This window comes from Hesperophylax consimilis, chromosome 14 (assembly GCF_061612785.1).
Source record: "Hesperophylax consimilis isolate HC1 chromosome 14, BYU_Hcon_1.0, whole genome shotgun sequence".
In the NCBI taxonomy this organism is placed as follows: Eukaryota; Metazoa; Arthropoda; class Insecta; order Trichoptera; family Limnephilidae; genus Hesperophylax; species Hesperophylax consimilis.
The window spans coordinates 460,302-487,391 of record NC_142849.1 but is presented as its reverse complement, the minus strand read 5'-3'; the positions used below and the strand labels follow the sequence as shown (position 1 = coordinate 487,391).

At 36.3% G+C, this 27,090-nt stretch overlaps 2 protein-coding genes across 2 annotated transcripts in view; one reads left to right on the top strand and one right to left on the bottom strand.

Moving 5' to 3' along the window:
• Positions 1–4,895: 4,895 nt before the first annotated feature.
• The window catches only part of LOC149417727 (neuropeptide SIFamide receptor-like), a 132,498-nt gene continuing 110,303 nt past the window's right edge, over positions 4,896–27,090 (bottom strand). The window contains exon 3 of the mRNA XM_089639166.1: positions 4,896–5,646. Within this exon, the coding sequence (XP_089495292.1) occupies positions 4,896–5,646 (751 nt within the window). The remainder of the gene's footprint in view (positions 5,647–27,090) is intronic.
• Positions 20,857–22,348, top strand: LOC149417739 (uncharacterized). Its single transcript, XM_089639167.1, has 2 exons — positions 20,857–20,974; positions 21,849–22,348. Exons 1-2 carry the CDS (start codon positions 20,963–20,965, stop codon positions 22,290–22,292), a joined length of 456 nt encoding a protein of 151 aa, XP_089495293.1. The 5' UTR covers positions 20,857–20,962; the 3' UTR covers positions 22,293–22,348.

Here is a 27,090-nt window from a genome sequence, read left to right as displayed (position 1 = left end):
CCGGTTGCGGAGCACTGGTCTAAACCACTGAACCACAATAAATAAATAAACATTTCACACCTAATGATCCATTTGTCTTTCGATGGTCTAAACCACTGAACCACAATAAATAAATAAACATTTCACACCTAATGATCCATTTGTCTTTCGATGGTCTAAACCACTGAACCACAATAAATAAATAAACATTTCACACCTAATGATCCATTTGTCTTTCGATGGTCTAAACCACTGAACCACAATAAATAAATAAACATTTCACACCTTCTAATCCATTTGTCTTTCGATGGTCTAAACCAACTAAATTTCTGAACTAAATTTCACACCTTGTGATCCATTTGTCTTAAATTACTTTAGTTTCATCGTTTTCGCTGTGTGAGTGTTCAAGTCTCCCAGCTTACGGAAAATTCAGGCGATCAGTCGTGGGAAACTGATCGTTCTATGTGATTGTTATATTTAACTTTCCGTTTGAGCCTCTCCGACATTATGACAATAAAATCATTACGTATTTACCTGGAAAAATATACCTATGTTATAACTTCAAAGTCAGTAGGTACAAAAAAGCCATAATAAGTTCCATTCTCAAGATGACCAGAGTACAGAGTTTGATTTTATAAAAAAAAATGCATTTTACTTATACCGTGGTAATTATTTACAAAGGTATGTCTCCATTCTCAACGACTTTTTAATTTTACCAAACACGGAGGTCTTTTCTACGAAGGTATTGTTAGAAAAATTCTCCTTCAAATAAAATTTATTTTATCATTGAAAATAATATTAACAACCATGTACTCTCATCGAAAATAGAAAAATATATCGAAAAAAAAATTATAATGAGGTTAAAACTCCAATAAGTTAATCATAATAATATTTAATTTATTTATTAAAGATACTTTAAGGACAAAATTTTAAAATGTTTTGTTTTGTGGAATAATATTATTTAACCACCAAAACAATAATAATTTCATGAACACCATTCATAACGTATAAACTTTTTCTTAGGTGTTTTTTTAGCACTAATGATTTTATAATTATTAACATTATTCAAATATTTAAAAACTTTATATAAAGTTACTTCAAGTTAAAATTTTAGACAATTATTAAATGCTGAATAATACAAAACTGTTGTATCTACAGATAACAAACACGTATATAATATCATTTACAATGCCGTGTTATTACACAATTTTAAAGTTAAAATACAAAATAAAAATATGCAAAGGCATTAAATTTTGTCACCGTAAGTATTTACCTAAGCCTACGCCCAACGCTATACAAATATATACCTAAGCCTACGCCCTACGCTATACAAGTATACAACAGTTAAATAATATGGTAACTAAACGTTACAACTAGACACTTTCTATTTCTAACACATAAATAAGCTTCGTGAATCAGAATTGCAAAATAAAAATAATGTGTAATATTCTAATTTATACACACGATTATATTTGTTTTATGAGTTCCCCTAATTCTAAAAATTAAACTTAGATATACTAAGAAAAAAAAAATTAAAGGAAGTGGTGTTTTACAAAGTAACCACAAAAACCATACAAATTCATGTATTATATGTATCGTTCATTTCGCATTTAGGAAATTTATACATTTTAAGTAATTGGTAAATAGAAAGAAATGCATCATAAATGATTCAAAAACTGTTTTATAGCCTCAAAGTTTAGAAACCAAACATATTTTGTTTATATTTACCATAGTACCATAACTGTTTGCTCAAATTTTAAGTTAATCAAATGATTTATTAATAAATGTTCACACATCACTTTATTATTATTTTTAGTTTGAATTTATTTCTTCCTTTCATGAATTTAATGTTACACATTAATTAAAATTTTGTCAATATTTAACATTCACGGCGGATGATATTCACCACCTTTCCTTGGCCCATCCGATATCATATTTGTTAATTTGTTTTAACTTTCATTCTACGAGGGAATTAATTCTTACGGTCAACCTTGGAATAAATTACCACTAAACAATTAACTCGACTTTATATAACCATGAAAAGGTATCCAATGAGCAGAACAAATAATCGTTTTCAATGGTTAAGTATAATTTACTATAACGACTGCAAATTTATTTATAAACACTTTTCTTGGAATATCTAACTGTATATTACTATATTTAAGATGTGCTTTATTTAAAAACATTGGATACATAAAACATGTACGTAAAACTAGCTTCCATATGTATCTAGAACGTAAGAAAATAATTATACTTTGAATCAATGAAATTCGATAATTTCCATTCTTCAAGTTATTGAATAAAGCAGGTACACTGTATAATATAATACAATGGAATAGCGATGTTTGCAGAATATTTTAATAGTAAAGTACGCAGTAAGTAAGCAGTTAATATTTTCTTAGAACTTTGTAAAAATACAATTATTTTGTTGTTATAAAAACAATTTCCGTCGATATATAAATATAATTACAATTCAATATTAAAATATGATAGAGAAATGATTAAAGGTTACATATAAGTGTATATTTTTTTCTAAAAAATATGTGATTTATTTGTCTAACACAATTTTATTTCGTTATATTTATCTAAACATCGAAACATTTCAAAATCAAGTACAGGAATTGACCTCACTCACACAAAATTTAAGTAATTAATTTCTAAATGCTACGTGTTATAGATATAACAAATATTTATCTCTTTTATTCGGTATGTATTATAAACATTAAACATTGACAGTAAATAAATGCTTTATGAATATTTTGTATAAAATTAAAATCATATCAATTATTTTAAGAATAACCGGGAATGTGAGTTCCTAATTGTCCTTCCTATCGTTATCGTATTATAAAGTTAGTTTAATGGTAATGGTTTGTAAGTAATAATGTACATATTTATTTGTGTTGTGCAGGTAACAGCTGGAGGGGCTATCGCCACGCAGCGGGAAATATTATACAAGTCACACTATTTGTAAAATTAGTGACAATACGGACGCATCTGGGACATGAACCTTCGTATCATACTTCGAATAAGAACTACCAACATTTTCTTCATTTTCTCAACGCGTATTTTATTGGCTGCTATCTTTGTGTACGATCGCACGATTCAAATCCAACTAAATGCAATCTAGATAGTGTCTTGGATAAATATATTCTATTTTTAATTCATATGCGACATCTATTGACTTTTTTGCAAGTGCAGGATTAATATATATATATATATATATATATTTTATTTTTAATAATTGCAGAGTATTACCTCAAATTGTAATATTTAATTATTGAATATAATACTAGCGATTCTCAGAGAAAATTTGAGAGAGAAAATTCTGATAAAAATACAGTCACATCTGGGACATGAACCCGGATGCGCCCGTATTTTTTTCAGATTTTTCTATTCCAAATTTGAGAATCGCCAATATTATCTTCAATAATTAAATATTACCATTCATATTTATTTATTCCTTGTTTTATTAATACATGATCGCAATCGTATTTTTGTTAATAATTATAAAGTAAAAAATACTCGGACTCGAACTCGAACAAAATTCGCGAACCACCGGCTCTGACGCCGTGAAATTTGCACACCAAATTGTCCGAATTTCTAGCTCAATATAACTATTTCTCTGATCGCAATGGAATAACTATCACAAGCAACGAAGCTTTTAAATTGAATTTCAATCTGTGTTTTAGACGTTGAAATCAGCGCCCTGATGGAGTGAGTTTCGTATTTGACAAATTATTGGTCTTATGTTTATTTAACGTACATTAAAATCTGCCTTAGATATTAATATTACCAAGTTAATTGAATTGTTTTGTCATTTTGTTCGAAGATCATTGTACATATACATCATGTTTGTACGTGAAGGTACTAGGCAGGACCAAGGATGAAACAAACAAACACTAGTTCAGTGCAAACTTTTCTATTGCGAGGGCAAAACTACTAATTGTGAAAACATGGGGTGAATCAAAATAATGGGATCTTTATCGAAAATTGTACTAAACATGGGGATTGGGTATTTTCGCAAATAAAATTTTAATCAAGCGCCTAGGAAACATACAGACATTACTATTGCGACTGATGTGTACTACGATAAGATTGCAGTTTATCAAACATTTTGGAGGATTAGGAGGTAAATAAAACTTCCCCAAGAAAGCTCTTCTCAGAAAGTTTTGCTTGACGTAGAGTTTTTTTCCAGGTTATAGGTACCTATTTGAAGTCGGTGTAAGTGATAATATTCTAAATTGTACTCTTTTTAATTATAAAACACTACATTAATAGATAGACAGGAATGTACATAAAATTAACGATCGCATCGTTTTTCTCTGAAAATAGCAGGACTCGACAACATCTAAAATTTCAACCAAAGTAAAAATTATTTGAGCGACATCATTTTGTATTTATATGAACACCAAAAGAGCAAATTAAATTTCAATTATAAAATTTCTATCACGATTTTTCCAACCGGTTATGTTCGTGTAGCAGAGCGCTTTTGAAATGCAAAGCCCAAAACCAATGGAACTTTTTTAGCTAACAGAAAATTACTCTTAGTAATTATTCTGGGAATGATGAACAGTGCTTCCTCACAAGGAAATAAGCCAATGGCGTTTTTGGCTCCTACGGACTGCAATAGCGGGTGTACAGATTATAATACATTTCTATAAAAGCTCAAGCTCTGTGCGCCGACACGAAGCACCGAGCGACTTGACTCCTCCAGATATATATACTACAAGTTTCTTGTTCCCTACTGACAGCGGATAACTCGCTGATAATGACTACTGGCGACTAGCGACCTGCTCCTGACTCCCGTCCCCGCTCCCGTCGAGGGGCGGATAGCATGCGAGGCGCTACGGGGACGCCCGCACCAGCTGCTGCTCCTGATGTCTCCCGACCGCTTCACCAGCGGAGCCTTGTGTCCTCTAAACTCCCGTGTTGTTGTATATGAAGGACACGGCCGTGCCGTCCTGGGCCGGCGGGGAGCGGCGCTGGTGGTAGTGCGAGGACTTCCTCATGCTGGTGCTGGACGACATCAGAGCTACGGTCTCGTAGTACCGTAGCCTTCCGCAGCACTTTTTGCTCTTGATGATGGCGACAAACCCACGCCGATACTTCTTGTTGAAGAACGCGTACAGGATGGGGTTGATGCAGGAGTTGGAAGCTCCCAACCACTGCGCTATGGGGGTGGCGATGGGAAGGATATCTTCCTCCCACATTTCTATCTCTCCACCGAACTTGATTCTCGCGAAGATGACGTACAGTGGCAGCCAAGACAGAACGAAGAGGATGACTACGGCGACGAGCATCTTGACAACCTTCACTTTGGACTTCTGCTGCATCCGCTCCATCTGGGCGTCCTTCGTATCTGATGGAATAGTCCTCCTCCACACCTTGATCCAGATGAGCACGTAGCACATGGAGATGAGAATCATGGGCAATATGTAACAGAAAAGGAAGTTGGCGATAAGGAAGTAAAGAGAACCGTTGAGGTGATCGGGCCAGACCTCTAGGCAGAGCTTGGTCTCCGGAGAATCTTTAAAGATGACCACCAGGTCAAAGTAGAGAGCCCAGGGGATGGTGGTGGTTAAGGCGATGACCCAGATGACGAATATCATGAACCTGGCGCGGCGCTTGGTGATCTGGCACTTCAGCGGCCACCAGATGGCCAGGAATCTGGGAACAATGACAAAATATACAAAATTAATTTTTGGAAACGATTCCCCATCCAACGGTTTTAAAAATATCTTGGCTTACACATTCACAATGAAAAATAAAATATAGGTCGTAATTTAAACTTTTACTGTGATGAAAAAACGCCGTCTTGTGCAGCAGGTATTTTATGAATGAGAATCGAAAGTGAGCGGATCTGGTGGCGAATAGCCCGCTCCTGGTCGCTGCACCACTGCTCTGTTCCCAATGCCCATCGACTGGCCGTGCAAATTGACATTCGTGACTCGTCAGATGACAGCTCCCAGACCGTGCGAACACAACCAGTACATTACCTGAACGGTAAATACATTCCTACTCAGGGTCGTATTAACGCGCAGGCTAACGAGGCTGTAGCCTTTTGGCGCGCATCAAAAATTGTTTCATTCGAAGTTGTGAAGATATTAGAAGAAGCTTTATGTAATAGCAAACCCATTAGCCACTCAAGCACAATTGAATAACAACAGTTTTAATTGAATAACATCACTTTCCCACTTCAACAACATCATTTTGATACCCACCCCATGTTTAAACGCAAGCCTAGAAATATAAAAAAAACACTTATTGTATATTTAAGTAGTTGCATTTAATAGATGTATTTTTTTTTAAATTTGGTGTTAATTTTTTATGTCCTTATTTTATTGGTCCATATATAAACAATTTCTAACACAATACAATATGAATGTATTATTATATTAATGAAATAAATAAAATAAATTATTTCCAAGGTTATACGTAATGTCTAAAATTTCTTATTATCGAATTTCCATGCACTTTATTTCAATGAAAAACAAGATTTATTTGGGAACAGAAGACAAGAACCTCCCGAACCCCAGTAGGTCCTGCACCAAAGGTTTAGCCTCGGGGTCCCCAGATCCTAAATACGACCCTGTTCCTACTCATTGCGTACACGGAGTACTTGCACTGTGTACTTTATACTTTATGTTTCCACGAGAACAAGATGAATGCAATTGGAGTCGATAAAGGCGCCCTACTTAATTGATTGCAGCTTTGCGGGACACGACCTGCCGCAATACCAAGAGAGTATGTACTGTCGCTGCGGTGAGGTGTGCGAGTATCTCTACTCCGGTTATAATCAGTGATTTCATGTTTGGAGATCATAAATTTGTTTATTAATTTTAAGTCTTCCTTTATGGCGTCAGATATTATGAATTTTTGCAAAAAGATGTATACAAAGAAAAAAAAAATCTTTGGCCTCCGTGGTCGAGAGGTAATGAGGCTGACAGATTACGCTAAACGCATCATGGCTTGGTCTATTTCATCATATCGCTCGGTATACAATGTCACAGGCTTAAGGCTATCGACTAGCAAGCTGGAGGTCGCGGGTTCAAAACGAGGCGTGTGCAAGTAGATTTTATTTGATTAATTTGAGTTATTTCACAAATTACTATTTAGAAATAATAAAATATTAAATTTGCAGTTGGGACTCTTGCGCGTTTTCACAGATTTTTTTTTTCATTGTAGATTTTTGTTGAAATCAGTGGGTTGTCTTGCTCCAATAGTAATATATTTTAGATTTATTAAAGTTTAGCATAATTTCACAACTTTACCTTGAAATTATAAGGCTTGGCTTGAAATAAATAAAAGTGAAATAAGAAAAAGTAAGAAATTAACCTTAAAGAATGTATTTGAAACTAACTTTAAGCACCTGTTGACAAGCCAATTCAATCGGCTTAGCAGGAATTGTTTGTTGATATTATGTATTAACTATTTATTCAATAAAAAATAAAAAAAAATAAAAAAAAAATAAAAAAACCCGAGAGACTTGCGGAATGATATAGATTTAAATATCCCAATATTTTGATTATATTATATTTGGACATACTTTAAGCTGTATGGTGTACAATAATCCACGAAATATGTTTGAATGTGGTGTCGTAAATCATGATCTCGCACCGAAATATTACAACATAGAGGAAATGGGCAGTGCGGTGCGTGGATAAACAACAACAGACAGAATAACAAGTCTCGCAGAGACACCGGCAACCGGTTTATGAGAAATGTACAGCCATTGAAGGTAGACAGGCGAAGGTCGAATTTGGGCTCAGAAGTATTCATGTTTTTTTAAACACATCATAATTGTGTCAAGTATTTTTAGGAGTACTATCATATGAAAGTTCGTATATTGATCGCCAATACAAAAACAAACATGAATATGAAGAACTAATACATCATTGGTTTCATTTCATTGCCAGACCATGTTTTTTGATGGCATTGTATCGAACGATCAAGCTAATAAACCGTTTACCTTTTTAATTTATGTAAATATAACGTTTAGTGGCAAAAAGTAAATATTTCGGCATGAAATAAACAATACTTTAGTTCTTGATTAATTTCGAGTCATTATTTAATTACTTCACGAAAACAGTTGTGCTCTCGAAAGGTGACAGATCCCTGTCGAGGTGACAGTTCGAAGAAATGACATTCCGTGCTCTCCCAGTCCCTCTCTAGCACTTGCTAATAGGGGGTCGATTATAGTTTCGTGTGACGGTACAACATTATCTGCATAGGCCACGCCCAAAAACGCTTGATGCGCATAGCGTAGTCCGACCGAGGCATAACGCTCTCTTCTTTCGTAGGATTTTCCCCTAAATGGCGTCTGAGAATAGTAAGATAATTGGCCATTCTGGTTGTTTTTCTTCATCATTCGGGGAGTTTTGGTCATTTCTATTCTCGCCGGTCTCTTGCTGTCTACCTTAACTGTTTTTTTTAAATTTAATTTAGATATAAGTGGGTAAATGGTGTTATATAAATTACATTACGGTACAAAATATATTTATAATCGCAATATCACCAAAGAAGAAACTGGTTATTGTGCTTGGTGAGCGAGTTTCACTAGAAATAGAATAACATTATGCAATAGGTATATATAATAGGAACAATTGACACTTCTGGATCACCTAAATGTGTTGGTGTAAATATATAGGAATCTGTTACATACTAAATATTGAGCAATTAAGAGAGTAATTAAAAAATATAAATAAAGTACAGATGAAAATAGACTGTTAATAAATATAAAGAAAAGTTTTTTTAAGTGAGTACATAACGCATTCAAAAAGAAAACTAAATTTTTTTAAAATTAAATTGAATACAATAACACAATAGAACCTAAGCAAATGGAATATTGTAACTGTTAACTATTGTAACTCAAAAATTGATCTAAGGTGGCGATTTTTACGAAATTCGTAAAGAATCAATATCTCGAAAACTAAGGACACTTTACTAAAGTCATTTTCAGGCCCTCCATGGGAAAACGTTGACTTTTGAGACAACCTCCATAAATTAAGATAGTTGTGATTAGGTTAGTAATAAAACAGAATAAGAATTTCGGATGACTCTTCAAGTGATAGATTGAAATTGAGAATATGGTTTTAAATTATTTTTATGGAAGAATTAATTTTTTTTAAATATCCCTGAAGTTAAAACGTTGTGATACCATGCTAAACTTAATAACATAGTTTTACAAAATACCTCTAACCACATTGTATCGGCTGATGAACTAATGACGCAAAGCCAAATTTTCAGTTCCTGATGTCATTTCCACTATGCATTGGAGACGTAAAAATACAAAATATCTCACATTTTTCAATTTAAAAAAAACTTTAAATGCCCGAGTAAATTCAAGCAGCCGAAACAAAAAATAATTGTCCAGAAATCATTATATTATTCTAGCCTGACTATTTGTCAGAAATTTCCAATTAAAATACTTATTCAACCTTTTAGGCTTCACTTCTTAGCAACAACATTAGATGACTGTACTGTTACTTTAAAATTGACATTACATCATAACATGACATAGAAAGTATATTTCTATTATGATGTTTTATATTATTCACGTACAGGCAGTGCCTTTATTCACGTACAGGCAGTGCCTTTGTGGGTTTTATATTATTCACGTACAGGCAGTGCCTTTGTGGGTTTTATATTATTCACGTACAGGCAGTGCCTTTGTGGGTTCCCTAAACTTACCTTTTTTTAAAACATTTTATACGTTTGTATTTTCTATTCTAAAAATGTGAATACTTATGCCTAAAAAAATATAGTGAATAAATAAATGGAATAAAAAAGCTTTGAGCGTTACAGGTTTGGTTTGCATTGAGTTTACTGCCTTGCCTAATGTTGAGCTGAGAAAATTGTTTCTACGAAAAGAGTGTAGTTTTTGTAATTTATGTACACATATTTCAAAATCATTGCACTTGAGCAGGTGGTTGGAAAACAATTTGTTTTAGTTTCCTCCAAAAATATGTTGGTAAAGAAATAGTGGTTGAGTTGTTACGATCCTTGACTACGAATCCGGAGGTTGAATCAATTAAAATTATTTTATTAATTTGGTATTGTTTCTCAATTGATTTATTGAAAATGAAAAAAAAGTGGTAGATTCTTTCAGTGTCCCCTGGGGAAAGACCACCATTCAAAACCGAAACATTGCTTAAAATGGCTTAAGCCGTGACTATCAAGATCTGAAAAGCCATTTATTTTCCAACCTTTCTCTTCCCCATCTCATTCTCCTCTCCACTTCCTTCAGCCTCAGTTAAAGCTGTTCAAATGTTTCGGGTCTTCTTATTTTTTGTTTACTATTTTTAGAGAGAATTGTGTGGAAAATAATAAATGGAGGGAGATATAGAATATTTCACAAAAACATTCAAAATACATGTTGTTGCACTCTGTATTGGTTCACTTATATTATAGTGTCGTTTACTTTGCCCGCAAGTCACACATTTTCCTTGCCACCTGTCCCTGTGTGTATACCCCTGTCTCGTGTGGCATGTCATCTTGCCATTCGTCTCTCACTGCACGCGGCGACATTCTGTAGTCACGACACGTCACACGCGCAGCGTGGACCTTTACTTTAGTGTACTTTGCCCGCAGGTCTACAGGACAACTTGTCTCACACGTTTCTTGCCACCTGCCCCTGTGTGTATACCCCTGTCTCGTGTGGCATGTCATCTTGCCATTCGTCTCTCACTGCACGCGGCGACATTCTGTAGTCACGACACGTCACACGCGCAGCATGGACCTTTACTTTAGTGTACTTTGCCCGCAGGTCTACAGGACAACTTGTCTCACACGTTTCTTGCCACCTGCCCCTGTGTGTATACCCCTGTCTCGTGTGGCATGTCATCTTGCCATTCGTCTCTCACTGCACGCGGCGACATTCTGTAGTCACGACACGTCACACGCGCAGCATGGACCTTTACTTTAGTGTACTTTGCCCGCAGGTCTACAGGACAACTTGTCTCACACGTTTCTTGCCACCTGCCCCTGTGTGTATACCCCTGTCTCGTGTGGCATGTCATCTTGCCATTCGTCTCTCACTGCACGCGGCGACATTCTGTAGTCACGACACGTCACACGCGCAGCATGGACCTTTACTTTAGTGTACTTTGCCCGCAGGTCTACAGGACAACTTGTCTCACACGTTTCTTGCCACCTGCCCCTGTGTGTATACCCCTGTCTCGTGTGGCATGTCATCTTGCCATTCGTCTCTCACTGCACGCGGCGACATTCTGTAGTCACGACACGTCACACGCGCAGCATGGACCTTTACTTTAGTGTACTTTGCCCGCAGGTCTACAGGACAACTTGTCTCACACGTTTCTTGCCACCTGCCCCTGTGTGTATACCCCTGTCTCGTGTGGCATGTCATCTTGCCATTCGTCTCTCACTGCACGCGGCGACATTCTGTAGTCACGACACGTCACACGCGCAGCATGGACCTTTACTTTAGTGTACTTTGCCCGCAGGTCTACAGGACAACTTGTCTCACACGTTTCTTGCCACCTGCCCCTGTGTGTATACCCCTGTCTCGTGTGGCATGTCATCTTGCCATTCGTCTCTCACTGCACGCGGCGACATTCTGTAGTCACGACACGTCACACGCGCAGCATGGACCTTTACTTTAGTGTACTTTGCCCGCAGGTCTACAGGACAACTTGTCTCACACGTTTCTTGCCACCTGCCCCTGTGTGTATACCCCTGTCTCGTGTGGCATGTCATCTTGCCATTCGTCTCTCACTGCACGCGGCGACATTCTGTAGTCACGACACGTCACACGCGCAGCATGGACCTTTACTTTAGTGTACTTTGCCCGCAGGTCTACAGGACAACTTGTCTCACACGTTTCTTGCCACCTGCCCCTGTGTGTATACCCCTGTCTCGTGTGGCATGTCATCTTGCCATTCGTCTCTCACTGCACGCGGCGACATTCTGTAGTCACGACACGTCACACGCGCAGCGTGGACCTTTACTTTAGTGTACTTTGCCCGCAGGTCTACAGGACAACTTGTCTCACACGTTTCTTGCCACCTGCCCCTGTGTGTATACCCCTGTCTCGTGTGGCATGTCATCTTGCCATTCGTCTCTCACTGCACGCGGCGACATTCTGTAGTCACGACACGTCACACGCGCAGCGTGGACCTTTACTTTAGTGTACTTTGCCCGCAGGTCTACAGGACAACTTGTCTCACACGTTTCTTGCCACCTGTCCCTGTGTGTATACCCCTGTCTCGTGTGGCATGTCATCTTGCCATTCGTCTCTCACTGCACGCGGCGACATTCTGTAGTCACGACACGTCACACGCGCAGCATGGACCTTTACTTTAGTGTACTTTGCCCGCAGGTCTACAGGACAACTTGTCTCACACGTTTCTTGCCACCTGCCCCTGTGTGTATACCCCTGTCTCGTGTGGCATGTCATCTTGCCATTCGTCTCTCACTGCACGCGGCGACATTCTGTAGTCACGACACGTCACACGCGCAGCATGGACCTTTACTTTAGTGTACTTTGCCCGCAGGTCTACAGGACAACTTGTCTCACACGTTTCTTGCCACCTGCCCCTGTGTGTATACCCCTGTCTCGTGTGGCATGTCATCTTGCCATTCGTCTCTCACTGCACGCGGCGACATTCTGTAGTCACGACACGTCACACGCGCAGCATGGACCTTTACTTTAGTGTACTTTGCCCGCAGGTCTACAGGACAACTTGTCTCACACGTTTCTTGCCACCTGCCCCTGTGTGTATACCCCTGTCTCGTGTGGCATGTCATCTTGCCATTCGTCTCTCACTGCACGCGGCGACATTCTGTAGTCACGACACGTCACACGCGCAGCATGGACCTTTACTTTAGTGTACTTTGCCCGCAGGTCTACAGGACAACTTGTCTCACACGTTTCTTGCCACCTGCCCCTGTGTGTATACCCCTGTCTCGTGTGGCATGTCATCTTGCCATTCGTCTCTCACTGCACGCGGCGACATTCTGTAGTCACGACACGTCACACGCGCAGCATGGACCTTTACTTTAGTGTACTTTGCCCGCAGGTCTACAGGACAACTTGTCTCACACGTTTCTTGCCACCTGCCCCTGTGTGTATACCCCTGTCTCGTGTGGCATGTCATCTTGCCATTCGTCTCTCACTGCACGCGGCGACATTCTGTAGTCACGACACGTCACACGCGCAGCATGGACCTTTACTTTAGTGTACTTTGCCCGCAGGTCTACAGGACAACTTGTCTCACACGTTTCTTGCCACCTGCCCCTGTGTGTATACCCCTGTCTCGTGTGGCATGTCATCTTGCCATTCGTCTCTCACTGCACGCGGCGACATTCTGTAGTCACGACACGTCACACGCGCAGCATGGACCTTTACTTTAGTGTACTTTGCCCGCAGGTCTACAGGACAACTTGTCTCACACGTTTCTTGCCACCTGCCCCTGTGTGTATACCCCTGTCTCGTGTGGCATGTCATCTTGCCATTCGTCTCTCACTGCACGCGGCGACATTCTGTAGTCACGACACGTCACACGCGCAGCATGGACCTTTACTTTAGTGTACTTTGCCCGCAGGTCTACAGGACAACTTGTCTCACACGTTTCTTGCCACCTGCCCCTGTGTGTATACCCCTGTCTCGTGTGGCATGTCATCTTGCCATTCGTCTCTCACTGCACGCGGCGACATTCTGTAGTCACGACACGTCACACGCGCAGCATGGACCTTTACTTTAGTGTACTTTGCCCGCAGGTCTACAGGACAACTTGTCTCACACGTTTCTTGCCACCTGCCCCTGTGTGTATACCCCTGTCTCGTGTGGCATGTCATCTTGCCATTCGTCTCTCACTGCACGCGGCGACATTCTGTAGTCACGACACGTCACACGCGCAGCATGGACCTTTACTTTAGTGTACTTTGCCCGCAGGTCTACAGGACAACTTGTCTCACACGTTTCTTGCCACCTGCCCCTGTGTGTATACCCCTGTCTCGTGTGGCTAGTCATATTGCCACTCGTCTCTCACACGCTGTAGTGACGACACTTCACACGCAATAAATGATAATCTTAAAGCAGAAAACCTTTCCGGGCGAAGCAGTGAAGATTCACTTTGGTGTCATGAAATTTGGCCAGCTCTTTTAGGTCTTAATCTTTGACGTCAGGGCAACCATTTTTATAGCACCATTTCTATGTCACATATCATGTGCTAGAACATCTGTTCTGTCGAAGTGACTACTACGGCTGAAATTTTCAGGCCGTATAAGCCATAGCATTGGAAGAGAGATAGACTATCAATAGAGTTTTGCACTATATTAAAACTAAGAACTTATTGTAAGATTTGCCATAACTTCTTTCACCTGGGAATGTCATTTACAAATTCAATTATAAGGTCCGAAATTAGCATAATAAAAGGTTAGATGGAATGTTCAAATGTTTGATTGATTTATTAAATTGAAAACATTCAAATGTTTGATTATTTATTACATTGGCAACATTCAATTGTTTGGTTATACATTATTACATTGTAAATATTTGCAATTCATGTAAACATTTAGATGCGGGGTTAGAAATTTTAGTCAAGCCGAAAAAATATTTTTTTTTTTAATATGATAAATCTATTATATATTTATTTTACTGAAAAATTTTAATTAAAAAATAAGTCTTTAAAAAATAAAAAAAATTATATCTATGCATAACTTTTGGTTTGACTGAGAATTGAACCTACCTCACCAGAGATTGACTAAAATAAGCTTACGCTAATGGCGCTAACAACTAAGCCAAATCCTAATTGGTTTATTCATATATTAACTGCTGTAATTTTTTTTATTAAAATGTCACCGCATTTCGTGTGTACACAAGATTGCCACCAATTGATAAAAAATAATAGAATGCTTCGACAACGAGATTATCTGCCGAGTTTCAGTTCAATCGGACGTTGGGAAGTGAGTTAATTTTCACTACCAAGATACCATTTCATTAATTAATTAATTTATTCATTCATACAAGAAATCAAAATGGATATTCCAATAGATGCGTTGTGTATTATATTCCAATAGATGTGTTGTATATTATATTCCAATAGATGTGTTGTATATTATATTCCAATAGATATGTTGTATATTATATTCCAATAGATGTGTTGTATATTATATTCCAATAGATGTAAGATATCGTTTTGCAAAATCTATATTTTCAATGTTTTCATAGTAAAATGTTTTTATATAGGTACCGTGATTAATTAAAATTTCTCACAAATGAACGACCATCCACCGGATATTCGTTATTTACATAACAATGATATCAATGACTCTTCTATTATTCTTGACACAGTAAATCACAGCCTTCTAAAATAATAATGCATTCTTGTTCATTAATCGGGTCACAGATTTGAAATATCCTCGATTAAATTAATATTATACAGAAATTTAACCATGAATGCCCATTTTCGGATGTTTACTGAAATTGTGTTATTCTCGACAATTTATCGAGATATGTACGGTCAACATAGGTGCGCCTGACGGGAAAAATAAAATTGCTCCAATTAAGATGATGTTTTATGAGATATTTATAACTATTATTTTCACTGCAACAAACTCGTTCGATCTTATTAGCGAACATCGCCCTTGAGGAGAATTTTCACAAAAACGGCGCCGTACGAGTTGGTATTGAATTGGTAGGTACCAACTTATTTCACGATTGAAACGTAACGCGGTTATTTTCATCAAGGTTTTCCTCAACCATATCAAATGCACATGAAATAATATGAAACCGGCTTTTGTACCTTGCGTTATAATTTGTTTACTATTATTTCACGCAGACGCTCGGCGCAAAGCGGACTACCCGCAGACGCCGTAGACTCAAGAGACAAACAGTAAGTAACGAGTACTGTTACTGGATCAATCGAGCAGGTCGCACTACTCATAAATGTGCTGTGTAGTATACAGCCCGTACAGCCTCGTTTCGTTCCTCGCACAGCACGCCTCATAGGCACTCTTTTAATTTTGCACTTGGTGCACATGACGCGGAGATGATAATGGTACTGAGAGGATGAACGCAGCCACTTTTAAAAAAAAACAATTTCATTTATTTATTAAGTTACAAGAAATTTACATTACACTTTCTTAACTTAAATATATAACATTAAATAAGTAGTTTTCTAATATTGTTCTAATAACTCAAGATTAAATTTTTTTTTTAAATTCATTTATACTCTCCGTTTTAAGTTTATCTGGAAGGAGATTGTATATTTGTACACCCTCGTGGCCAATGCCTCTTTTGCCACTTTCAGTCCTTACAGCATGTGTGTACAATTTGTTATGCTGCCTAGTATAATGTTCGTGTACTTGTGACATTTGTTTAAATGTTGTGTTTGTGTGTATAAGTCCATTTTGGATTTTGTAGATTAGGAGGCATATGTTGTATTCGTACAATTTTCTTATTTTCAAAAGTTTCATTTCCTGATACAGTTTTTTTGTGGGAGTGTCCGGGTTATAATTGAAGAGTTTTTTAATATATTTGTTCTGTATTGTTTGTAAATCATTTAGGTTTGATTTTTTTTATTTTCCACTTGATCTGAACTACGGCGAAGAGAATAGCATCAATGCTTTCTTGCCGAGGAAAATCTCTCTAGGTCTAGGCGGTACATATGACAGTCATAACAGAAACACCATCGGAGGTTGACTATCATCAGGTCAATCTTCACCCACAGGCCAAGAACAATTTATCTCGAACTACACTTGTTTTTTTTATATTTTTTTTATATGAAACCTAATTGCTCCCTAGCGTTTGGAACTAGTGGAAATATAGGGTATGTTGTGAGGCTGAAGGTAATGGCGAGGGAAAGGAGTTTGAGAGAGAAGAAGGTGGGGAAGTACCTGGCTATTCAGATCTGATCATCAAACACGGCCAAAGCCATTTCAAGCAACGTCCAGGACTGAATGGTGGTCTTACACCAGGGCGATACTGAGAGTATCCTCCACTATGGAAGGTGCCGCAAATATACTATATATTATTTTAAATAAGCAAATTGTGAAATATCACAAATTTGTTTTTTCTTACATGCACACTTTAACTTCATATATATTTTTTTATGTTCCAAAAAACATCCATTGGGCGTAATAAATGTTTCTTGATTACAATTTTGCTTTACAACAAACCGTTCTTGTCTATTCTTCTACAAATTTTAAGCTATGTTTTGTATAATACCCAATCTAGCATTATAAAAGTTTGTTAATTACTAATATGCTTAACAATAAACATTTCATATTTATTTTAATAACATTAACAATGTTATTAAATATTGTTCCGCTACTACTTTCATAGTACCTAACTTGTACTCTTATTATTATTTATTGAACAACTATTACTTGAATGTTCAACTCTCAACGATAACTAGTATTGTACCCGCTTATACTCGTATTGTCCGTACTCGGCCTATTAAGCAATGTAATATGTACTCATTATTGTTCTCCTGATCAGCTTACCTTAAACATTGTTAAAAGTAAAAACCCCCATGGCGTGGGCGCGCTGGGATTTCAACCCGCGACCTCTGGCTTACTAGCCGAGAGCCTTACCTGTCGACCACGGAGGCCGTCGAACTTGTAACTTGTACCTTTCGAAGTCATGAAGTGGATCGTCTTCTTATTCTACGTTCATGATTTATCAGAGAATGTAATAGGTTTTGAAACGAGATATATGTAAACAGGTTCAGTAAACTGCGGGTATGTGTGAGTAAGTACTCGCTTAGCTTGTAAACTCGTATAATATACACTTCTTCCAGATCACGATCATTGTTTTTACAAAATATTATGCGTCTTACCGTAAATCAACAAGCCTATCGAACAGTTGAGGAAACGTGAGGCACTCGGCCTATACAAAGGCGACCTCGGGGCTGGGTGAGTTCACTGTAGCTGGGCATTGCCTCATCTCACGCCACACTACCAGTACTTGCAGTATACTGTTCTCTGTTCTCTGTTCTCTGCTCTCTGCTTTGCAATATAATATTGCAGTGTTACAGGACGGCAGGGACTTTACCCAAGACAATAATTTATGTGTTTATAATTTAGGAGGCGAGTTTTGGTACCGCCGCCCCGGGAACCATTTACTGGATAACCAACAATTTTACCCCAAGTGATTGGCTACGATTGGTAAAGAGGTTGGTTTGGGGAGACCCTTGAACCTCTCTGACTGGTCTCTCTTGACTCATCGCCTTGCGCAGTAGCTAGAGGGATACATTAATGCGTTCGTCACTCCTAGACAGATTGATTGATCCCTAGATTCCTACCCACCTCTCATACCTCGTTCCCAGAACTTTCTATCCTTCCTTCCCTTAAAAAAACCCACCACACAACATCCCCAAATATGACATTGGTTTGAGGGAAATTATTTTCCTCAGGGCCTCCAATGTGGGGTTAGTGAAAAAATCACGGCTAACAGCCGATTTTTTTTTGATTTACAAACAGAACAGTTTCCAACCATTCGGGTTTAATTACATGGAATGCATAATTACAAGCTAAATGAAAAGATTATTTTTTATATTCAGTAAAGCCTAAATGATAAATCCCTTGAAAGAAGAAAACAATATTTGGTTGGATGAGGATTTCCCAAATACATAAAGACTCCGGCATTTCCATGCTGAAAGAATTCTTCAATAAACAACCTGAGCGTTTTTACGCCGGAATCCTGAATCATAAGAATAATTCTATAAATATACTCGCCCGGTATGACGAAAGAGTCCGTACTAAACATAAAAAGCCCAAACAAACCTCCGAAAGGACTAAAACTATATTGCAGCCATCTCCCGCAAAACTAATGACTACAAATAATTAAATTAATAATTACCTTATCAAATCATTCAGAGTTTGTAAGTCAACCTAATTACTCTATTTGCCATGCTATCAAAGTCAAGAAAATAATATTTCAACAATACTCTATAGCTGGAAGATAGGTACTAGGAAAGTCAAGAGACGTCCAGCGGTAAAAAATACGATTCAATCTTAAAAAGCACTTCAAATTAATAGTATCTTTTCACCAAACTAGTAAAAGAACTAGTTCAAATTATTTCCGTAAGCTTTTGAATAAAAACCTTTTTGCCTCTGCCGCGTTTTGAATCCGAAAAATATCTACAGAACCAAAGATCTTACCGCTCTGTCACGGAGGTGAAATATTACAGCCTATCAAGTTTTGTTTTCTTTGTTAAAAACGTGAATCGAATGATTTTGCTTCTCCTTGAAGTTGCGTCATCGTTAGTTCGTGATATTTTGAAGGATAATAAACTTCCTGTATTTTAAAAGCTGGTGTTTTTTTACACACATTTTCTAATACAGATATATACAGATTTTATTGGCATGCTTTTAAACATATGTTAAGAACTAATTAGTAAAAAATAAAGATACTATGTAATATATAAATATATTTTCTAAATAAATAATGGAGTAAGAACGACAAAAAACGATTTTTATTTCTGCTTGCGTGGTTATTTTTTAATTATATTTAATGTGTGTTTTACTGCGTCTTTTCATCGCAATGAATGGACAAGTAAATGTTTTCACTTGTAATTTTCCCGAAGAACATAAAGAATAAAAAATACACAAATTACTTTAGACTTGTAGGTGTTTTGTCATATTGCGTTGTGCGAAAAACAAACAAATCTTCTTCCAACTTTTTGGGAGCAGGGATCACGGTATTATGTTATGAATTGTTTTTGTGATAAAAATTGTTTCTGGGATATGTTATGCGCATCCTTACATTTTTTTTTAAAAATGAATCGATTTAAACCTTTTTATTATAGAAAGAGGTGGATTAAATTCATCCCGGGAAGGATAAAAAGGTAAACGATTTTTAAAAAATTAGGTACATAATACTCATTCAAACTGAACAGAATTCTTTTATATACCTACAGCATATTAAATAGATTAGGAAAAAATGGAATACAATGAAGAAAATAAATTTTGCATTTTTCTGTTAACAATGCTGGTTATCAGCTGGTTATCTAGCTATAAGTTAGTAGGCGCACCGAGAGAATTATTTTGAATGGGTTACTTCAAATAGGTTGAAAAATAGATAAATTTTTGTAGAATTCATATAATTTCATAAATAACCAAGACTAACAAATATTTATTTATATTCGCCTTAGTGGATTTTCACATCAATTATTTCTTGTACATACATATACATATATAAGTAATAATTAAATTTACAAGTTGTGAGTTAAAAATTTGTTAAATAATATTTAAAACACATTTTTATAAGAAATAAAATCAGCAAGTTAAATTTAAAATGCAACCAGTGAAAAATATAACGTCAAATACAAAAAATAAAATAAAATAGAGAAACAAAGAGAAGTTGAATATTCATTACGCAGTGATAAACTCGTTAATTTCAGAATATTAAAGGGCAGTTTTATTTTAATAAATCACTTCTCAAAGTCATTTCTTTAACATTTACATAAACTGCGCTATAGAATGCTTTTTAAAAGAAATCATTGCAAATTGTTAAATATGACAGTTAAATTATGATGGGTTATTTGAGATTTATATAATTTAAATACATTCTTGATCTTCAATGAAAGTCATCTCTTCATTTTAAATTTGTTGCACCTTTGCCTATTGGACAATTAACATGGATTACCTATCCCGTATAATGAATCCACTAATAATAAGATTAAAGCGTGATTAATAAGAAGTAACGTTAACGTTGTTCAAGGAAAATGGCCATGGAGTAGAAGTAGCAGAAGTGTTCGGGCGATAGACCTCTGCAGGCAGTACGAAGGAGAGTGTTGTTGCCTTTTGGATGTTTTGCTAGCTATGCAGTACTGCGTTGGGCTAGGCTAGGCATCTCGTATAGGCTGGGAACTAACGGCGAGGCAGTGAAATCACTTCCTTTTTAATAAATATTAATTTGAATTGCGTATAAAAGCCAAAGGAGTTCAAATACAATTATCAGTCGCTCAACAGCAGCCCATTGAATCGTTCTATCGCTTTCAAACAAACCTTCAAAATGTTCAAGTTTGTGAGTATACAATATAACTTTACTTCAAAAAGATATTAAAGTTTTAACAAAACGTTTATCCAAAGGCCGGAGAAGTTGACACAAATTTTAAGTTTTTCCCTTCACGCAGCGGTTTCAACCAAACAAAAACCCTGTGAGCGGTGGTTTATGCGGTGAAAGCAAACTTTTCAATCTCTTTGTTACTAACGCAAAGCTCGTGGAAAATAATTCAAATAATTTTATAGTGGCCTCTAAAATAAAACACCGCTTTGAACATCGTTTGAGTTGATTTTTATTTAATCTTCCATTAAAATAAAATTTAAATGAAGTCATTGATTGTGATTTAAAATGTTGAATTGAGCTAAAATTGCTTTTAAAAAGTGAACTTTTTTTTGATATAGTGAAACTTTATCGAAAAGCTTTTCATCGCGGTTTGAACGCACTACAAATTCAATTTTTGTCATGTTTGGTTAAAATATTGAAATAACGTCAGTTTTAATCACTATTTAGAATTGGTACGATCAAACCAACTCAAAATGTAATAATAAAAGTTTTAATAAAATCATATTTTTCTAGAATATAAATCATTCCATTTCAATAATAATTGCTCCTCCAGCACAATCAGCTCTGTGTGAACGTAGTTTATTTGTGGGTTTCATGAAACACTAAAACATTGCAATTGTACCCAAAGCATTTTTATTCAAATACAGTTTGTAAAACGATTTTATTTTAGATTTAAAAAAATTGTTTAACCCTTAAATTTGATCGACGAATGTAATTAGTAATTAGGTTATAATTATACTGGCCAATGCATTAAACAAGCGATATGTATTGCTGATGTATGGCCAAAAATATTTCAATTTTCTGAAAATTGGTTACTAATTTATTGTTTTAGCTGGTACTGTCCGCCCTTGTGGCCTGCGTTGCGGCCGCCCCCGGTCTAGTGGCCGTGCACTCCGCCCCCCTGCTGCACTCCGCCCCCTTGCTGCATTCTGCCCCGTTGGTGCACTCCCTGCCCCAGTCAGTGTCCCACAGCAGCAGCGTAGTCCACCACGGCCACCAACCCATCCTCCACTCTGCTCCACTGGTGCACTCTGCGCCCCTGATCCACTCCGCCCCCCTGATCCACTCCGCTCCCCTGGTGCACTCCGCCCCCCTGTTGCACTCCGCCCCCCTGGTGCACTCTGTCCACTCCGCTCCCCTGTTGCACTCCGCCCCCCTGGTACACTCCGTGCCCCACGCCGTGTCCCACAGCAGCTCCGTGGTGCACCATGGATCTCCCCTGATCAAGACTGTTCCCCTGATCCACTCAGCTCCGATCTACGCCCATCATCATTAGGGCCTAGTGCAGTGATTACTTTCATTTCATTATCACGATAAATAAAATGAAATTGCAACTACAAAACAAATTGGTTTTTTTTGTAACTTTTTTGAAAATTTATATTTATTATGAGAAACACCACAAGAGTCGCAGCTGTTCCCAATCTTCTGTAGCCAGTGAAACTATGGCATCCCCAAATAAAAAGTGGGAAAGTACCTGGCTATTCAGATCTGGTCACCAAACACGGCCAAAGACATTTTAAGCACCGTTTCAATTCTGAACGGTGGTCTTACACCAGCCCGATGCTGTAGTATATTCCACTCTGGAACGTGTCGCAAAATTGTTAAGTATATATTATTTTAAATGAGATATTTTGTGAAACTACACAAATTAATCAAACAAAATTTACTTGGGATTTGAACCCGCGACCTCCAGCTGGCAAGTCGAGAGCCTTACCCCTCGACCACGTGAGCCGTCAACAAATAAAATATTTTTTACGATAATATATAAATGTATATCCATAATAATATATGATATAATATAAAATCAAGGATCTCATAATATGTTTATTTCAATTTGAACGTAACATTAACAATGTTGTGTTTTGTTTAGACTTCCGAATAACTGTGAATAACTCAGTTAACAAACACTACACAAACTGACAGTTTACCAATATTTAACAACAAAAAAATAATAAGACTTTTAATAATTAAATTGGCTTATTTTACGACCAAGAAGCTCTCCGTGTTAGTTCGCGAATTGAAAAGCTTGCTGGGTTTTCTTGCAAAGGTATATAGATACTATCGTCAGAAGTGCTTATTTTAGTGATTTTTAGGTACATAATAATATTTATATTTGGCAAAAAGTAATAAAATTGTGATTAGATATTTTCATTAAAATATATTTAGAGAAGGGAGACTCTAGGAAGTGCGACAATTATAGAGGGATAAAGCTTGTGTCTCACACCATGAAAATATATGAGAGGATTATAAACACACGAATTAGGAATATTGTAAAAATACATGACGATCAATGCGGCTTTGTATCGGGGAAATCAACAATAGATGCTATTCAAACAGTCAGAATCATAGTTGAAAAATATCGAGATGCAAAAAAAGATTTACACATGGTATTTATAGACTTGGAAAAAGCATTTGACAGGGTACCCCGAAGCCTGATATGGGTGGCATTGAGATCTCATAACGTACCAGAAGGATATGTGCTCTCCATACAAGATATGTATACAGACGTAGAAACACAAGTAAGATGCACATCAGGGATGTCACCAACATTTCCAATTAAAGTGGGGGTACACCAAGGATCTGTCCTCAGCACATTGCTATTCATAATGGTCATGAATTACCTAACGAGTCAAGAAATGAAGAGTATTCTCAAGACTATGCTTTTTGCAGATGATGTAGTACTGATAGAAGAAAATCATTGTGACCTACAAAATAGCCTGGAAAGGTGGAGAAAGATCCTGGAGGATAATGGACTAAAAATTAGCAGGAAAAAGACGGAATATTTGTATTTACCATTTGAAGACCCAAATGCTGTAACTCCTTCGATGCAATTGGATGGAGTAACATTAGCCAACTGTGACTCATTTAAGTATCTGGGCTCACTCATCCACAGAGACGGAGGATGTGCAGCGGATGTCAACCATAGGATAGGAGTGGGATGGATGAAATTTAGATCCGTAACAGGAATTTTGTGCGACACGAAAATGCCAATAAAACTTAAAGGAAAGACATACCAGACTATTGTTAGACCCGCGATAATGTATGGCTCCGAATGCTGGACTATGTACAACTCCTACTCTAGGCAACTCGAATCAGCAGAAATGCGAATGCTTAGATGGACGGCAGGAGTATCATTAAAAGATAAAATTAAAAGCTCACGCATTCGTGGTAGCCTGGGTGTCACTGACATAAACAGTAAGCTAGAGGAACGACAGTTAAGATGGTATGGGCACATAAGACGGAGACCACCAGACCACACAGTGAAGCAGGCAATGTCTATAGAGCTTCAAAGACAGTCATCCAGAGGTAGACCAAAAAACTCCTGGATGACCCAATGCTCCAAAATCCTACAAAGAAACGGCCTAGATGAAAGCGACACTCAGAACCGAAGAAGCTATAACCTGAGAACGAGAAGAGCCGACCCCAACAGCCTACCTAGGCAATGAGTTGGGATAGTGCTAGGAAGAAGAAAGAAGATATTTAGAGAATGGTGAAAATATTTTTTAATCGACTATACAAACAAAAACTTTTAATTATAAGGGTATCGCACTCTCTGTAAAATTAGATACATCTGTAGATAAAAAAAAACAAAATAATAGGTGTTTTAATAGTTAATTACTAATTAGTGTTGCTGGGGTTGAACTTTGTTTAAATTAAACGATTTTAACTTTACGTACTTGAAAAAGCATTAACTTTGTGGCTCGTCATAATTTACAATAAAAACACATCCATTTGTTTTTGTCCTCTTAATTTTATTTAAACTCTACCGGTTTCGAAAGAACCCTTCCTTCATCAGGAGAATATTGAAAACTAATCTGCGATACAAAATATTGACATATATATTAGGTAGATTTAAAAATAAATTAAAGTGGTCAAAAACAAATTTATGTGTTTTTATTGATTCTAACATTGATTAACAACTCGCCAACAATTAGTTTCGGACACAAATTATAAAGCAACCCCTATAAAGGCACGCTGTGAAATGTTTACAAGCTTACATAATTTTACTTCTGAATAAGCATAATTTCTCAAATGAATTTATTATTTGATTTATTTAAAATTATTATAAAGGTAATACTTAAAAAAAACTGTAATTTCCAACAAAATTGCTTTTTAGTTCCAAATATTGATGATTTATTTAAGCAAACTTCCATTATAAAAATGTGTAACGAAAAAAATAACACAAAATATCAAGAATTTTACAAACTGATGAGAAATGGAAATCAATTTATTACGCCAATCTTTAAAACAACTCAAATGCAAAACCATTATATTTACCAAGCCATAAAAAACTACAATAATCTCCCTTCCGAATTGCGCTGTATTACGAACCAACAAGAACAAATAAATAAAATCAAACTTTTTTTCCAAAAAAATTTATAGTAAAAAATATATATTTATAGTAAAAAAAATATTAAAGTAAAAAATTTATAGAAAAAAAATATATGTATATTATTATATATAGTTTACATTTAAGAATCTAAGTAAGAATCGTGGCTCCCTTATCAGGCACAAGAGCTCCTCTTCTCTGATAAGGTATACATGACCAATTATGAACCTAAATATTATATTTTGCAAAATATGTATGTATTAATGTAACCCATATGATCTATATTAAAATAATAATAAAAAAATATATAAATTTGAATTATAATCTAATTTAAAATGAAACAATAATTTTGTATATTATTATAACCGACCGCCGAATCATGATTCTTCAGCAATAATTATAAACTAACCGTCGAACAAATAGTTCAGCAACTATCGCAGTGATTTAAAGTTAATGTGTAAAACTTAAAATCCATTACCTAAAACCTTGGACAAATTATGGAATTATCAAATTCCTGAGAACCCGTGACAAACTGCACAACAAATATGGAGGAGAGTTCAATAATATTCAACTGCTGGCTTATTTTAAGAGATATAGAAACATGTGTACTAAAATTATAAAATATACAAAGCAAGCGTATTACAGAAGGAAACTGGATAAAGTCAATGGTAATACCAAGCAACAGTGGAAGATTATAAAAGAAGTGTCCTTAAAAAATTGGAAATCAATAACAAAATTATCTCAATGCAAATGAATCCACATATAATTACCAACCATATTAATAACTTTTTCAGTGATATTGGTCCTAGATTCGCAAAAAAACTTGTGCAGTGCAAATAAAACCAACGAAATGTGTCTAGTGAACAATTGTATACCTGGTACTCAAGTTACAGGAGATACTATTATATACTATATAACTATTTTTACAAAAAATTGCCACCTCTGTGATAGATTGCCCGGAATTACTAGAAAGAATTCAATTAAGAGTACCCATCAGACAAACCAGACAAAATCACACATTAAACATCCCTCAATGAAACACGAACTCAAAATAAAATGCTTTTATTCACCGTGCTTTATACAATTTTAATACTTCATACAGTGAATTAGGCTTATTTAACTCAGCACCCCACAATTTCAAACCTAAAATCAATAAATAATTATATTATCATTACTATTTTTTATTAATACACATACGTACATGCTACACATTACACAGACTAGATCCATCCCATACCCCTCCCTTCCGCCATCCCAACCCTATAGGCTAATGTAACTTTTTTTCTTACATAAATATTATATATATTCACTAAATAATTAAAATACCTAAGTGAAAACCTATTATTGGTTAAATAATTAAAACTTACTACACCATACCTTGTAATAATTATAACTGTTGGTTTTCCAAATAAAAAAAAATTGTTTTGAATTTAAAACTACTAGCATTTATGAAGTTACTAAAGTTATAAATTAGTTAAAAATATGTTTTTCCTGTGGTATCGATGGCTTAAATATCATGTTATAAACAGCATGTTTATGAGTTGGGTGGTCCTATAAATCATAATTCTAATCTTGGTTTTAAGAATGACATATTTCCTTCTCAGTGTAAAAATGCCAAGATTATACCTCTTTTGAAAGGTGGAGATCATGAAAATGTTAAGAATTACAGACCCATATACTTGCTCAATGCTCTCTCAAAAATAATAGAAAGACTGACTAAGTCAAGATTAGTATCATTCTTAGA